The sequence below is a fragment of the Canis lupus genome, chromosome 21, assembly GCF_003254725.2.
Source record: "Canis lupus dingo isolate Sandy chromosome 21, ASM325472v2, whole genome shotgun sequence".
Classification (NCBI taxonomy): Eukaryota; Metazoa; Chordata; class Mammalia; order Carnivora; family Canidae; genus Canis; species Canis lupus.
The window spans coordinates 21812331-21828657 of record NC_064263.1 but is presented as its reverse complement, the minus strand read 5'-3'; the positions used below and the strand labels follow the sequence as shown (position 1 = coordinate 21828657).

The 16327-nt window shown below is 51.4% G+C and overlaps 1 protein-coding gene across 7 annotated transcripts in view; it reads left to right on the top strand.

Annotated features, from left to right (window-relative positions):
* The window catches only part of MYO7A (myosin VIIA), an 84307-nt gene that overhangs the window by 7058 nt on the left and 60922 nt on the right, over positions 1–16327 (top strand). For all 7 annotated transcript variants that reach the window (XM_049098735.1, XM_025419580.3, XM_025419578.3 and 4 more), the window contains exons 3-4: positions 10576–10689; positions 16152–16304. In XM_049098735.1, the coding sequence (XP_048954692.1) occupies positions 10576–10689; positions 16152–16304 (267 nt within the window). The remainder of the gene's footprint in view (positions 1–10575; positions 10690–16151; positions 16305–16327) is intronic.

Genomic DNA, 16327 nt, shown 5'->3' with positions numbered 1-16327 from the left:
TTTGCACTTCTCTGAGGAGGAGTGATGTCAAGCATCTTTTCATGTGTGTGTTGGACATCAGTAGGTCTTCTTTAGAGAATTGTCTGTTCATGTCTTCTGATTCTTAAATTGGATTATTTGTTTTTTTGATGTTGAGTTGTATCAGTTTTTTATATAGTCTGGATATTAACCCTTTAGTGGATATGTCATTTGCAATTAGCTTCTCCCATTCAGTAGGTTGTCTTTTAGTTGGTTGTTGCCAGATATTGAACTCTTGTCTGACATTTCATCACTTTAAATATATCCTCTCATTGCCTTCTGAAATCAGAAGAGAAATCATTGCCATGATTTCTGATGAAAACTCAACTACTAATCATATTGAAGATGCTTTGTATACAATGAGTCTCTCTTTGTCTTTTGACAGTTTGATTTTAATGTGTCTCAATGTAGATCTTTTTTCCCCTTTGCTGTGCAGAGGCTTTTTGTTTTGGTGAAATCCTAATAGTTTTTTGTTTTTTGGGGTTTTTTTTTTGCTTTTGTTTCCCTTGCCTCAGGAGGCTACTGATGTCAGAGAAATTACTGCCTGTGTGTTCTTCTAGGATTTTTATGGTTCCAGGTCTCACATTTAGGGCCTTAATCTATTTTGGCTTCATTTTTGTGTATGATGTAAGAAAGTGGTCCAGATTCATTCTTTTGTATATAGCTGTCCAGTTGTCCCAATACCATTTGTTCAAGAAGCCATCTTTTCCCCATTGTATATTCTCTTTCTTTGTCAAAGATTAATTGACCATATAATGAGGGGTTTATTTCTGGGCTTTCTATTCTGTTTTATTGATCTATGTGTCTATTTTTGTGCCAGTATCATACTATTTTGGTCACTACAGCTTTGTAATATAACTTGAATTCTGAATTGTGATGCTTCCAGTTTTTCCTTTTTTCATAATTGCTTTGGCTATTGGGGCCTTTTGTGGTTCCATACACATTTTTGGATTGTTTGTTCTAGTTATATGAAAAATGTTGTTGGTACTTTGATAGGGATTACATTAAATGTGTAGATTGCTTTGGTTAGTATAGACATTTTAACATTTGTTCTTTCAATCCATGAGCATGGAATGTCTTTCCATTTCTTTGCATTGTCTTAATTTCTTTCATCAGTGCTTTTTATAGTTTTCAGTGTACAGGTCTTTTACCATCTTGGTTAAGTTTATTCTTAGGTATTTTATTATTTTGGATGCAATTGTAAATGGATGGTTTTCTTAAATTCTCTTTCTGTTGCTTCATTATTGATGTATAGAGATGCAATAGATCTTTTAAAAATATTTTATTTATTCATGAGAGAATAGGCAGAGGGAGAAGCAGGCTCCCTGGGAGGAGCCTGATGCAGGACTCAATCCCAGGACTCTGGGATCACACCCTGAGCCAAAGGCAGATGCTCAACTGCTGAGCTACCCAGGCATCCCAGAATTGCAATAGATTTCTGTATATTGATTTTGTATCCTGTGACCTTACTGAATTAATTTAACAGTTCTAGTAGTTTTTTTTAGCAGAGTCTTTAGCATTTTCTATATATAGAAACTGCAAAATGTGGCAGTTTTACTTCTTCCCTACCAATGTGGATGACTTTTATTTTGTTATTGTTGTTGTCTGATTGTTATGGCTAAGACTCAATGTGGATCTTTTGCGTTCACCCTACCTGGAATTTATTGAGCTATTTGCACATGTAGATTTGTGACTTTCATCAAGTTTGGCAAGGTTTTGACTATTATTTCTTCAAATATCTTTTCTGCCCCTTTCTCTTCTCCTATCCTTTGGGATTCCCATTATGCATATGTTGGTCCACCTGATGTCGCACAGGTTTCTTAGGTTCTGCTCATTTTTTTCTAATTCTTTTTTTTCCTCTTCTTATTCCTCAGACTGTAATCTCAATTAACCTGTCTTCTAGTTTGCTGATTCTTCCTTCTGCCTGCTCAAATTTGCTGTTGAATCCCTTTAGTGAAATTATCATGTTGGTTATTGTATTTGCCAACTCCTAACATTTTAAAAAATATTTTATTTATTTACTCATGAGACAGAGAGACAGAGAGAGAGAGGCAGAGACATAGGCAAAGGGAGAAGCAGGCTCCCTGCAGGGATCCCGATGTGGGACTTAATCCCAGGACCCTGGGACCATGCCCTGAGCCAAAAGCAGATGCTCGACCACTGAGCTGTGCAGGTGGCCCTCAACTCCTAACATTTTATTTGATCACTTTTAATTATTTCTATCCCTTTATTTATACTCTATTTGGTGAAATGTTCTAGTTTTCTCCCATTCTTTGACTATATTTCAGGTAGCTGATAAAAATCTTTGTTTATAAGGTCCAATGTCTGAGCTTCCTCAGGGAAAGTTTCTATTAATTTCTTTTTACCTGTGAGTGGGCCATATTTGTTTCTTTGCATGCCTCATCATAATTTTTTTTGAAAATTGGACCTTTTTTTGGAAAATTGGACACTTAAACATGATAAATCTGAAAGTCTGATCTCTCTCCCTCTGGTTTGTTGCTGCTGCTTGTGAGTTGTAGTTTTGTTTAGTGACATTTCTAAACTATCTTTAAGAACACTGTATTCTTTATTGTGCATGGTCATTGAAGTTTTGAAAACCCCTAGAGCCAAAAACAACTCTCAGTCCTGCAGTTGGGCTTGGTGTGTGTTGGGGCATGCCTTCAATGCTCAGGCCATTTACAACCCTGACTTAGCCTTCATTTCCTGTCTACAAAGAGCTTGAGGGTCAGTTGAAGGTGCAAGTTTAGGTGAAGGCTTTCTTGGGCTTTTTCTGAACATTCTTCCAACCCTGGGCATGTGAGGTTTTCTAAATTACCTAGTATATGCAGGAGCTTTTCAAAACCCATATTTCCCTGGCTTTCCACCAGGCATTTTGGAGTGGCTACTGTTTTTTCCAACTGATTATTTTTCCCCAGGTGGCAGTGGGTGGTAGTTCAACTCTCTTTGAATGTTTTTGACCAGAGCAGCTTCTCCATCCTGGGGCAGTCCCAAGTTAGAGAAATAAAGGCAGGCCCTTTGTATTATTCTTTTAGGGAGTTCCCAGATAGGTTAAAACAAGCATAGTTCTTTGATAATAGGTCTGTTCTATTTCTGGCTCCAAAACCCCACACCAGGGATGTGGGGCCTACATCTTCAAGACTGCCACAAGATGGGAGGTAGGGGGTAGGTTAAAATACCACAAAGCTCTCCTGCCGGGGTTCAGTCACCTTTCTCTTTATTAAATGTTCCATTGGTTACTATAAACATTTGATTATTTTCTAGAATTCTAGTACAGTTGATTCTGACAGCTTCTCCCATATATTCTTAGTGTTTCTGTAAAGATGTCTCTGCCATCTTCCTTGACATCACTTGCTCATGACATTTGGTGCAGTTAGTAAATGAAAGCTTTTTGTCCCAACTTGGTATGTATCCTTAAGTAAGTCTCTTCACCCCCTCTGAAACTCTGTCTCCCCATCTGGCCAGAATTGGGCTGGATGGTGGTGTGATAGCATCAGGGAAGCACTGTGAGTTTCTATGAGGCACCAAGGAAGTACAGAAAAGAAGGCAGTGGAGGGGGCTGTGGAGAACAGGTGGCACATGGCCCTGTAGAGCCTTGGTGGCTGGGTGGGGGCAGGGAAGAGGATAGTGGGGTGAAGCATTCTTGGCAGAGGGCCCAGCAGAAGCAAAGGCGAGGTTAGGGAGACCCTATCCTGTATGTTCAAGGCAGCAGGAGATGAGGCTGGAGCAGCAGTGAGCCCTGGCTCTGGGAGAGGATCTGGTGATGCCACAGTGGGTCACAGGAGCATTAGACTTGCCTCCCACACCTGGTGTGCAGGCTGCTTGCAGGGAAAGGGGCCTATTCCCAGGCTTCAGCTCAAGGTGGCCCAGGTGCATGGGGCTGAACAATGGGTCTGGGTCCGGCAGGGTTAGGTTCATAGTACTGGCTGGGTTTCCCTGAGGGGGCCTCTAACCATATACCAGACCTGTTTGACCATCTCTTCCTTCTTATTTCCACTTCTCTGTGCTTTGCTTTTCCCTCTTCTGGAGTGCCCTTCCCTCTCATGTCTGCCTAAAATAAGCACAGCACCCAGGTGTCACCCCTAACATAACTTGCTCAGTTAATAATAACCAATGCTCATACAGCCATTTATTCTAACAGGTATGAATCTGAGTGAGTTATACATGTAAACCTTTTTAATCATCACAGGCAACTCATGAGGTACTGTTACCTTGTCATTCCATAGATGCAGAGACAAAGGCACATACAGGTTGAGGATCTTGCTCAAGATGACACAGCTGGAGTGGCCTAGCCAGGATTAAACCTAAGCTGTCCAGGTCCCAAGTCTAACAGCATAGTGGCCATGCAATCCTGTCTCCAGAATGAATTTGTCCCTCATCTGGTGGCACTAGCCTTATTTGGGTCTGGCTGCGTCCATTCCTAGGTTGGGAGCTCTGAGGATGGTGTCTCCTAAGCTTTAGTCTGAGCCTCTGAAGGTTAGTTACACGGACAAATGGAAAGATGCCTGGAAGCCCACCCCTGGCACCTTCCTGTGTCTAAAGGTCCTGTTCCCATGGATTCCTATGGGTCGGTGGGTGGGCAGAGGTAGGTGTGCTTGCTCTGTGCTTGGCTGGGGGAAGGACCCCTCCCAAGAGCAGGGTGAGCACAGGAATAGATGGAAATGGCTGCGGTCAGTCGGCTTTGAGCCAGGTGGCAGAAGGCTGGGTCCCTGAGGCTCGGATACAGAACTGGGGAAAAGGGAAGCCCAAGTCCAGTGGGGGTAGCTCTGAGTTCTGTGTAAAGCCTCACTGTCTCCTTCCTTGCCATCCCCCCTACTCCCCATAGTAGTTGGCTTGTTTTTGTGGGACCAATTAGGCCTCCAGGATTCCAGGCAATGCCAAGGGCCAAATATGGAAACAAAAGGCCTTGAAGAGCAAAGGCAAAGGAGGGAAAGGGAAGAAGAAAACATGGGGCGGGGGAGGGGGTGGTGGTTGGAGCGCCTGGGTGGCTGAGTGCGTTGAGCATCTGCCTTCAGCTCATGATTGCAGGGTCCCAGGATTGAGCCCTGCATTGGTCTCCCTCACTGCTTCTCCCTGATGCTCCCCTTGCTCATGCTCTTGCTCACTCTCTCTCAATCTGTCAAATAAATAAACAAAATCTTTAAAGAAAAAAGAAAAGTAGGGAGAGGGGGAAAGGGAGTGGGAGGCGAGTCACAGGGCCTGTGCTTTCTGGATAGGACTGTGGCCCACGGCCCAGCATGGACTCAAGCCAGGTGCCCAGCCCTGTGTGGCTGCCAGGACACAGAGCCCAGCTTGGTGCCCACTGTCCTGGAGAACCCGGGGACACCCTCCCCCAGGCCTCAGTGCTCCCTCTCCCAGCCGGCCAGCCTCAAGGCTGAGTGAGGAGGCCCAGTCACCGGGGCTGTTCTGTTGGGAAGCTTCCTCTCGGCCACCACCCACCCCCTCATTTCCTCCACCCCCTGAAGATTTTTACCTGCCACCGCTTTCTAGAGGACGCCAGTGAGCTAGAAGGATCTTTCAGGCACCTTCCCTTAAGCCTTCCCTTAAGTCTTAAAAATTCACGAAGTTTATTGCGTTCCACTCCGTGACATCCCCACGGGACTTTCCGTAGAAAAACTTACAGATTTGCTCAAAACCGCAGCCCAGGCGAGGCTGGGTCGGGGCGCGGCGCGCTGCGGGCCGGGCTGAGGGACGGCGGGGCTGGGGAGGTGGGGGACCCTCCCCGGCCCGCCCGCGGGCGTCACCTAAGCCGCCGTTGCCATGGGCCCGCGGCAGGTGGCGGGGTTTAGGGTTCCCCGCGGGCGGCGCGCACGGGATTAGGTGAATTAGGGAGCCCGCGCCGCCGGCCATGGAGCCCCGCGCCGGCCCCGACCCCGGCCCCGACCCCGCGGACCCCGCCGACCCCGCCGACGCGCGCGCCAAGTCTCCGGCCAAGTGGGCGCTGGTGCGCAGCCTGAACCACGCGCTGAAGGCGTGCGCGGTCCTGCCGGTGAGGCCGCCGGGAGCGGGAGGGCGCACCCCGGGCAGCCCGGCCCCAGGGCGCCGCGGAGCGCGGGGTGCACGCAGACGGGCCCCCCACCCCACCCCCGGCGCCGCAGGCGATCCCTGGCTCCCCGCGCCACCCTGGCCCCCGCCGCCCCTTCTGGTGCCCGGAGCCTCTGCCTTCACCCAAGGTGGATGCGCCAGGCCCGCCAAGAGCCTTCCCGCGTGTCCGCGGCCCAGGGCGGGGAGGCCCCGGCTGCTGCGAGGGGCTGGGGAGAGCGGTCTGGCCGGCCCACCCGCGGGAGAGCTGGCCCGGGGCCCTCCTCCGCCTACGGTTAGCAGCTGGACGCCTGGCTCACAGGTGCCCTTGGCAAGTCTCTGGGTCACCTTTCCCACCTGTGAAAATGGGGCTAATAAAACCGGTGTCCCAGAGTGATTATGAGGATGGGAGGACGGGGGGGGGGGGGGGATTGGGGGGGGGACCTGTCCTGAGACTCCTTTCATTCCACAAAGAAGGAAAGAGGCAGAAAGGGCCAAGGCCCAGTCAGGTGGAAGTGAGGTTCATCACGCACTGGGCTGCAGCTGGGGAGGGCAGGTGGGTAGACATCAAAGACTTGAGTTTGTGGGGTCTCTCATCTTCCCATGCCCTGACTCTGGGTGAGCTCTGTGAACAGAACTCGGAGAGATTGAAAGATGTTCCCAAAGTCACACAGGATTAGGGGCAGAGCTAGGACCTGAACCAAGCTCTCATTAACTCTGTTTGCTGTGGCTGGTCCAGCTTCCCTGTGGGGTTTTGGGTCCTTTTGAGAACTTTTAGATAGATCCATTCTGTGAGACCCTCTGCTCTAGCCACTCTTGTGACAGTGAAGAGCTGGGACTTGCCCCATGTCACACAGCCATATTGAGGCATCTGGCATGTCACAAATGGTATTTTCAATTCAAGATGAAGTCTGCAGTGGAGCATCTGCCCCAACAGAGTGGCATGAATGGGGCCAGAGGCAGGCATGAGTGCCTGCAATCTGGAGATGGGAGAGGCTGGTGGGGTGAGACCCAGTATCCCTTTCTTCTCCTTCTTCCTGCTCCACAAAAGAGTTTCCTGCTCTTTTTTTCTTCTTTTAAAGATTTGAGCGAGAGCACGAGCAGCAGAGGCAGAGGGAGAGTGAGTCTCAAGCAGACTCTACACTGAGTCTGTACAGAGCCCAAGAAGGGGCTCAATCCCACAACCATGAGATCATGACCTGAGCTAAAACCAAGAGTTGGATGTTTGACCAACCATGCCACCCAGGCGCCCCAAAACTTTCCTGTTCTTTTCCATTTTCCTTCTGTCACCCAGCCAGCATTCCCGACTCATCCTGTTCTGGTTCAGGCTCTGGCCTGCAGGTGCTCACGATTTTATCAGTCACCAATTTGATGAGTGACTATGGCCAGATTCCTTTGTCTCTTTGGACCTCAGTCTCCTCATCTGTAAAAATGAAGACGATTCCATCCCACCTGCATCCTGATGCCTCAATAACTTTCCCTGGGACCATGAGAACATCTTCCCTCAGAGGTTTTCAGGCCTCATAATTCTCCCTCAGGCCACTCAGCTGCCATTTTAGCCTTTGTCCTCAAATTGAGACCCGGAGCAGAGAAAGAGAAAGTTAAGTCACTGCCCTCCTTGTGACTGTCCTCGATTAGGAGAGTTCTAGTCACTTCTGTTTCTGTACATCCTGAGCTCCCTGCTCAGCCTCTCCAGGCTCCCATTTCCTGCTCACACAGGTTATCCTCTGTCCTGGAGTGGGATGCATTTTCTGTGTGCCAGGCTCTGTGTTGGGTCAGGGGATACAGGTGACTCAGACTCCTGCCCTCTAGCTGCCCCCTGTTGAGGCTTCCGGCATGCGCTTCGGCCTGCAAGCCATTTAAGGCCAAGGGTCCTATCAGTGTTTCCTGTTTTGCTCACAGAACTGGGTTCAGAGAGATGTCAGGAAAGAGCACTAGATTTGGAGTTTGTCAGATTTGGACTCCGTTCCTGGTTTTAGTACAAAACAGGCGGATTTGGGCAGATTTCTTGACTTCTTTGAGGAGATGAGGTAGAAATAGAACCCTCTGCCTAAGAGCTGTCGATGAGAAAGTTAATCATCTGGAAGCCTCTACCTACCTGGCCCGAAGTGGGTGTATTGTGAGTTAGCAGGAAGCAGCATCCTGGCCAGCCTGGCCTCCAGCAGTTAGTGTCTGACTCTCTCTCCTCTCATGCTATACAGTCTTCATTCTTGTTCACATCCCCTCTATCACATGTTTTCTCTCTTACACACACACTCTCTCTCATTAAGAGATGAATTCTGTTTTCCTGTTTGACTCTGAGGAGTCACAGATGGGACTCAGACCCAGGCCTGTCCTTGGGGTGTTGCAGGCTAGTGGTGAAGGGTCGCATAGATGGTGATCACCCAGCATGGTGCTATCTGGAAGCGGCCAGCCCAGAGGCCCTGGAGCCTGGAGGGATGCCCCCATTCTCCACACAGCAGCCACAGTGAGATTTTGAAAATGTAAATTCATCACGCCATTCTCCTGCTTAAAACCTTCTAAAGTCCAATCTCTCTCGCAACCTGGTACCTGCCCGTGGTCCCCCGCCCCCACAATGTCCTCCCCTCTTCTGGCTGTAGGCCCTCTGCCTTTCCCATGTGTTTTGGCTCTGTCCCCAGAGCTGGAACAAGACTGGTCCACAGTGGGCTCTCCCTAAATACGTGCTGGATGAGTGAATGAACTCTTCAGGGGTTGGGGAGGAGGAGGTTGCCGTGGGGAGGAGCCGAAGAGCTGGACAGATGGGCGGGCATCCTCTGCGTGGAAAGGTGGGTGGGGTAGCGGGCCCTGGAGAAGAGCAGGCTGTGTCAGGTGGCCTGTGGCCTGGAACTCGGCTGCGTGGCTGAGGGGTGTGTCAGGAAGGACAGTTTGGGTTTGGGACAAAAGGGTTCCCCAGGGCACCTTACGGGAAGCAGCCCTGCAGCCCAGGCACACCGCAGATGCCCAGGAAACACAGGAGTTCTCCTTGGCTCTCCAATTCTTCCTGCTTTCTCCAGGAGAAAGCTTGGGTTTGGAGTTAGTCTGTCTCTGACGTGCGTAACCTCCCTCCCATGAAGTGGAAGCTGGGGCCGAACGATAGTTGACTGCAATGGGAAGAGGAGGCTGAGGCAGTGAGGAGTTGGCCTCGGGACTCACTGAGCCCACCCCTCGGAGGGAGGCATATGGAACCGGAGGCTCAAGTCAGCAGCTTGTTCCGGGCCCAGGCGGGACAAGGCTAGAACCCAGGCTCCTGACTCCCAGCCCAGAGCCCCGTCCCTGGGCCTTACCCACAGGGTAACCTCATCACCCTCTGTTTATTCAGCTGTTCTGTTTCTAGCTGCTGCTTGGGAAGTTCTAGTTTTATTAAGCTGTGTTCTCTCACTCTCTGGAGGAGCTCTCATTAGGATTAGGATAAAACCCACCTTTTACCTGCAGGCCAGGGAGAGTCTACGGTGCTGGGTCTTGCCCACCACTGTGAGAGCTGTAGGCTGGCTCAGTCTTCTGCACATCCCTATGCCAGGGCCCTCCACAGTCCTCACCACTCTCCACAGTGACTGTGTGAATGTATTTGCTCAGGTCTTTGTTTTCTGTCTCCTCTCAGCTGGAACGTAGTAGACCCCATGGTCACTGCTGGATCCCCTGCATTCAGATTGATCAGTGCCTTGTATTCAGTGGGTGCTCAGTAGGTGTTTGTGGAATGCCTCAGTGCTGAAAGCGGTTGTTCTATTATTTATTTATTTTTAAAGATTTTATTTATTTATTCATGAGAGACAGAGGCAGAGGGAGAAGCCTGATGCAGGACTCGATCCCAGGACCCTGGGATCATGAACTGAGCCAAAGGCCGACGCTCAACCACTGAGCCACCCAGGTGCCCCTAAAAGCGGTTGTTTCTAAGTCCATTTCTCTGACTCTATATTTTAGGTTTAGCTTCTGTGTGCCTCACTGGGCGTGTAGTGAGAGCAGGGGACACAGCGGGACACCCTCCCCCTCAAGGTCGGGGCTTTCCCCACAAGCTGGGAGGCGGTATGGTGGAACTTGTATCAGAGGGCCCAGCACAGAGCAGTGTCACTCAGGCATCCCACACCTAGAACTCTGAGACTTGCCTCCAGAGGCGATGGACAGTGTTTGGGTGTCCTGTGGGGATGCCTCCTTTAGGACCAAGAGGAAGTGGTTTGGGTGGCTTAGTGTCTCTGCCTGAACCTCAACAGATTTGCTGTACCTGTATGGGGTGTAGAGCCTTGTGGAAAGTGGGGCACTGGACAGGCCTGGGTTTGAAGCTGCCCAGCTGCATGGTTTCTTCACCCCTCTGAGCCTCTACCTACCTATCTGTGAAATGGGGGCAGTAACAGCTGTTACAGAGGAGGTTTTGAGGACATTGCATAAGTGCCTGGCCCCGGGTCTGACACAGATGGCTCCCAGCAAGTGTGAGCTCCCCCTTCTTCCCTCTCCTGTAGTTGGCACAGGAGCCTCTGGTGGTAGGAGAGCTGGGGCACAGGATGCCCCTCCCTGCTCACCTGGCCTGGGATGTTCTCTCATCCACAGGGGGACTATGTCTGGATGGACCTGAGATCTGGGCAGGAGTTCGATGTGCCCATTGGAGCAGTGGTGAAGCTGTGTGACTCTGGGCAGATCCAGGTGGTGGACGATGAAGGCAATGTGAGTAGCCCCCTACCTCCCCTGCCCCTTAGGCCCTTGGCAAGACACAGGCTGGCAGGCCACCTGAGGCAGGGGCCACCTAAAGGGGGTGGAGGCACTACCTGTGCCCCTCCTCCTGCCTCTTAGATGTCCCGTCTTCCACAGAGCTTTCCCACTGCCCCCAGCAAGAGGATGCCTTTCCTTCTGCCCAGGCTGCTGGGTTCTATTTCCATAAGCACTCAGTCTGTTCTGCATGGTGTTGGAGATGGGGGCCCATCATCCTGCACGACGACGAGGTGACGGTCACGGAGGATAAGATCAATGCCCTCATTAAAGCAGCGGGTGTGAATGTTGAGCCTTTCTGGCCGGGTTTGTTTGCAAAGGCCCTGGCCAACGTGAACATTGGGAGCCTCATCTGCAATGTAGGAGCTGGTGGACCTGCCCCAGCAGCTGGCGCTGTGGCACATGTACAGTGGTGGGCAGAGGGTGGCACCAGGCTGGAAGCTCTACACACACAGGGAATCAGAGAGACTGGATTCAGATTCCCATCCTGCCCATTTATTAGTTATGCAACCATCACCAACCATCACTTCTGAGCCTGAGTTTCTTCTTCTGTAAAATGGGGATAATAGTAATTATCTCACTGGTTTGTTGACTCATAAGTTGGGTCCTGTGAAGAGAACACCTCAGTAAAGTGAGTTAGTCTAAAAATGACCATAGTCTTGCTCTGTTAGCTTTTGGTGTCTTAGGAATTCATTGTATTCCTTGGCACTGCCCTGGGAATCAGTCTAATGGATTAACCCTTCATTTCTTGTGGCCTTGAAGGAAAGGGACATGGGAGGTGTAAGTTCTGTGGGTAGTGGGAGTGGGGAGGGATGGAAGAGTATAAAGTCAGGGTCCTGCTGTGGAGAAGGCAGGTGCTTGGAGGAGGGTCCAGAGGGGAAACACATGTGTACGTGGCCTGGAGATGTGGGGATGTTGTACTGAGAACAGAGTCCTAGCTTAGCGGGGACAGGAGGGACCCGGGGAGATTCAGTCCCCCCGTTCTTTGGATTGTGCCTTGTGCTGTACCCAGAACTAAGGTTCTGTCTACTAGATGCTGGTGGCAAAAGAGGGCACAGTGACTGGGAGCAGAGTGCTCTACTGGGGCAAGGGCAGGGCTGGGGGCGGGGGGGTGGTGCCTAGAGGCAGGAAATGCACACACAGGGGGCAGGGGCATCACTGTTGTTCCTGCAGGTTTCAGGGACACCCCGCAGAGCCCTTAGACCCAAGCTCTGTCTTTGGGTCCTCACAGCATCTGTGAGAGGCAAATGCTCTGTTCCCTAAGGGGAAACTGAGACAGGGAGGGACCATCAAGCGCAGTCATACAGCTAGTAAGTGATGGTGCTGGGATTAGCACTCAGGACCTTTGGCCTCTGTGTATGTGTTTCCTCACCCAGTATCTTCATGGCAGTGCCCAGCTTCTGTTAAACCATGCTTTTGTTCCCTGGGTTTAGAACCTGAGTGCCTGCAACATCATTCTGGAGGTCTGGTTCTAGGACCTTCTAGGAAGCCACTGTGAGGTTGCAGCCAGAGGAGGGGACACAGGTTCAGCTGGCAGTGCAGACAGGCCTGGTCTGTAGTCCCTTTGGGGGGTGGGGCAGGGACTCTGCCTGCAGGCTCATGTTTCACCTGGGTCATGTTGCCTGTCAGATGGTGTCCTGTAACTGTGTCACTGGATCCCAGAGCTCCCCTCCCACCCACTCCCACTAAAGCCCTGAGAGTGGGGGCTACAGGTGGGGAGGGACATGACTGGGTGGCCAGGGCAGGTCAGGGACGTTGCTTTGCTTCAGTAGCATGGGGCCCAGGGCTTCTGGCCTCTTCTTTCAGGGCCTTTCCCACTCTTATTCCTTCCTTACCCCCCACCACCCTCCACGTGTTGTCTTTGACCCCTCTGACTTCTAAGATTCCCTTAACTTGAGGGCAGGGACTAGGCAAGTCACATGTGGTTCTTCTGAGACCCCACAACGCATCTGTCTAGACAGGGTTCTCTGTGAAGCCTCACAGGAGAAAGGGAGGAGGAGAGGGAGGGAGGGAAGGAAGGAGAGAAGGAGGGAGGGAGGGATGATCCTCACGGGGATCCTAATGTTCTGCTTTTGCCTAAATTGTTCCCATGGCCAGAGGCCCCCTCCTTCCCTTCCTCTACAGAGCACACAGTCCCTGTCTCTCCAAACTCAGTACCAGACCAACTCTTTTCCAGATGTGTCTGTGCTCCCTGGGATTGGCCATGTTCTCTCTCTCTCTCTCTCTCTCTCTCTCTCTCTCTGGCATTCCTTCAGGCCAGGCCTCAGGTTGTGTCTTGGTTATACTTTGGTCTATGCTGTGGGCACCTGTGGCCATTGGCCTGAGGGGTGCTGACCTCAGTTGGGAGTCCTGTGTAGGAAAGAGGTGAGGAGAGGCTTAGTTCTGTGTAACCAGGCGAGCCGCTTTATCACTTGAGTGTGACTCCTCGCTACTAAGTGCTAATTCTTTTATGGGATGTTATGAGAAACAAATGAGAACATAGATCTCCTCTGTAAAACCGGAAAGCATTAGAGTAATAATACCCAGCCCTGGTTGAGCAATGACCAGGCACTGGCGCGTTTTAGAGGTGGTGGGAGTGAAACAAAGGTTGGCTCTTAGTGTATAGATTAATTCCACCACCACCACCACCACCACCCCACCACCACCCCAGCCCCTGCCCCTGCCCCACCGCAAATCCCCAAAAAGAAGGGATACTTCTTCTCATTCCCATTGCATAGATGAGGTCATGGAAGCTCAGGGAAGCCAGGTGGTGAGCACAGGGCTACAGGGTCACATGGTAGCCGAGCTGCTTCGTACCTCTGTGCTGAACTGTTGGAGGGATTCTGGGGACCAGAGGCTGGAGGTGAGTGGGGCAGGCACATAGCTTGCCCAGGCATCCTCTTCCCTCTGGCCCGTGCTGGAGCCTAACACCGAGTCATGGAGCAGGGACCAGGCAGAGGGAACTTTCCAACTGGATCAATTTTTATCAAGAAATAGGATAAAATGGGAGCTAGGAATGTTCCACTCAGGACTGGAAAGTCCGGGCGGGTTCTTCCATCTTCCCATCCGGCCCATTCATGCCTGGGGGAGGTCTGTGGGAGGGCCTGGGCTGGACAGAAGTACTCCTGGCCCGGGAGGTGCCATGAAATGCCAGGGAGGTTGGAGTTGTGGGCTCTGGCTCACCCTGTCCCTGACCCCTCTGAGGACCTGCGGCAGGCCACCATCCTCCTCTGATACTGTTTTCTCAGGTGCAGTGAGATGGTGGGAATTAGGAACTACAGGGGTCTCTCCAAAATTAGGACTTCTGCTTCTTTTTTTTTTTTTTTAAGATTTTATTTGTTTATTCATGAGAGACACAGAGAGAGAGGCAGAGACATAGGTAGAAGGAGAAGGAGGCTTCAGGACTCGATCCCAAGACCCTAGGATCACACCCTGAACCAAAGGAAGATGCTCAACCACTGAGCCACCCAAGCGTCCCAGGACTTCTGCTTCTAATTCAGAACTGTTCCTCAGTAGTCACCAGCTGGCCATCTATCCCATCAGATTCCCTGCCACACCATTTGTGTGTGGCCCACTATGGACCAAGGATATAGAAGACATAGCAGGAGTCCCCAGCCTTGGGGCACATTGGGAGGTCAGAACCACATTTAGGCAATGGCAGCCCAGTGTGACCACTGCTTTCCAATGGGAGACCCAGGGAACGTGGGGGCCCAGAGGAGGCCCTGCCACAGCCTGCGGTCGAGGTGGGGGGAAGGCACATGTCAGAGTGGGCGGCACGGTCAGCAGAGGCTTTAGAAACTGGGATACCCTTGAGCTGGGCCTCGAAGGCTGAGTGGAAAGGAAGTAAAAGGAATAGCATAAGCAAGGCCATGCTGGCTTGGAAGTACAGAGGATTACCGGAGCAAAGGCCTAAGGTCCCTGTATCTACCTCAGTTGGCCTTTGAAAGCCAGGCTGAAGGAACTGAAGGCTGGAGTATAGGGGAGCAGGGAAAGGCTCCAAGCTCCAGAGCGATGGGATCAAATAGGTGCTGAGGAGTGCTGGAGGGGAGATGGAGCACTGCAAGGACCAGGGGGCCGGGTAGAGACAATGGTCTGGATCAGGGTAGGGGCTAGAGTACAGGTGAGGAGAGTACCACTCAATCAGCAGAACCCTTCAGAGGGTTGAATGAGTAGGACTAGGTGACCACTTAGATTGGGGATGGGATGAATGAGGGGCCGATGCCCTAGATTCTTGCTAGTGTCCAGTTGTTGGAGTTGGTTATCCCAGAGGGAACCTGAGGAGAAGCAGCTGTGGGAGGACATGTCATGTGCATCACACCTACCTACCCACCAAGTCTTAAGGCTGGAGCTGGGAGGTGGCAGAGGGGTCCTCTTCTCATCACCTGTTCCCAAAAGTCAAGCTCCTGTCTGGTCCTGAGGATCCCAGGGTTCTGGCATTTGGGAACAGGCAGGGGCCCCCAGAGGGCTATGGGGTCTCACTCAGGCTGCAGCCATACCCCAGAGCACAGTTCACTCTCACCTCACTGAGAAGCTAGATTGTGAGAAGGTGCTGCAGACCCCCTTGGAAAAGGAAGGAGAGATTTGCAGGTTTGTTGAAACTGCCAGTGCTATCAGCTAGATGTACAGCTGGAAGCCACCCCCATCCCCTGCAGCAGAAGATATTGCAGGGGAGAGTAGCAGAGCCACGGAGCAACCTCTCTTCTAGTTTCTGCATCAGCTCACAAGCACTTAGTTTCCTGCTACTCCACATTCATCATCAAGCCCCGTGAGACCCATCCTAAACAGATCACGTCTCTTCATCTCCACTGCCATTGCCTGGTTTCAACAGCTTCAGATTTTGCTTTTGCTGTTCCCTAAGCCTGGAATTCCCTCTCCCCATGTCTTACAGGGGTCTCTTCCCCATCATTCAGACCTCTGCCCAAACGTCCCCTCTTTGGAGAGGTAGTTCCTGACCACCTGAAGGTAGTTCCCTCCTCGATCGCTATCCCATATGCACATTGGTTTGTTCTTGGCACTATCTGAAATTACTTTTTATACTTTTGTTTACCAGAGCCTGTATCTGAAGTCAAGTCTAATTCCAAAGATTACATTTTGCACTCCACCCTGCAAAGTGACTGGGGTTGGGGGAACTCTAATTGCCTTTATGAGAATCCTAGGTGGGGTTGGAGTCCCTGCCCTGCTGCTCTTTTAGGTCTGTAGAAAGAATTCCCTAAGAGGAAGAGGAGTGGTCCATAGAGTAGTGGGGGGGGGGGGGGAGTACCATCCTCATAGACTCATAGACTCAAACTTGATAATGACAGAGTTTGGTCATGGGAAAGGAGGAGGCCTTTACCAGGGTTGCACAGACTCAGGGTCTCTGTCCCTCCTGGGCCCCCTGCCCAGCAGAGCACAGCCTGGGTCCCAGGAGTGCGGCCTGACAATAGCCACGGTGCTCCTCGCAGGAACACTGGATCTCCCCGCAGAACGCCACGCACATCAAGCCCATGCACCCCACGTCAGTCCATGGCGTGGAGGACATGATCCGCCTGGGAGACCTCAACGAGGCTGGCATCCTGCGCAACCTGCTCATCCGCTACCGGGACCACCTCATCTACGTGAGTGCTGCCCGCCGCCCCCC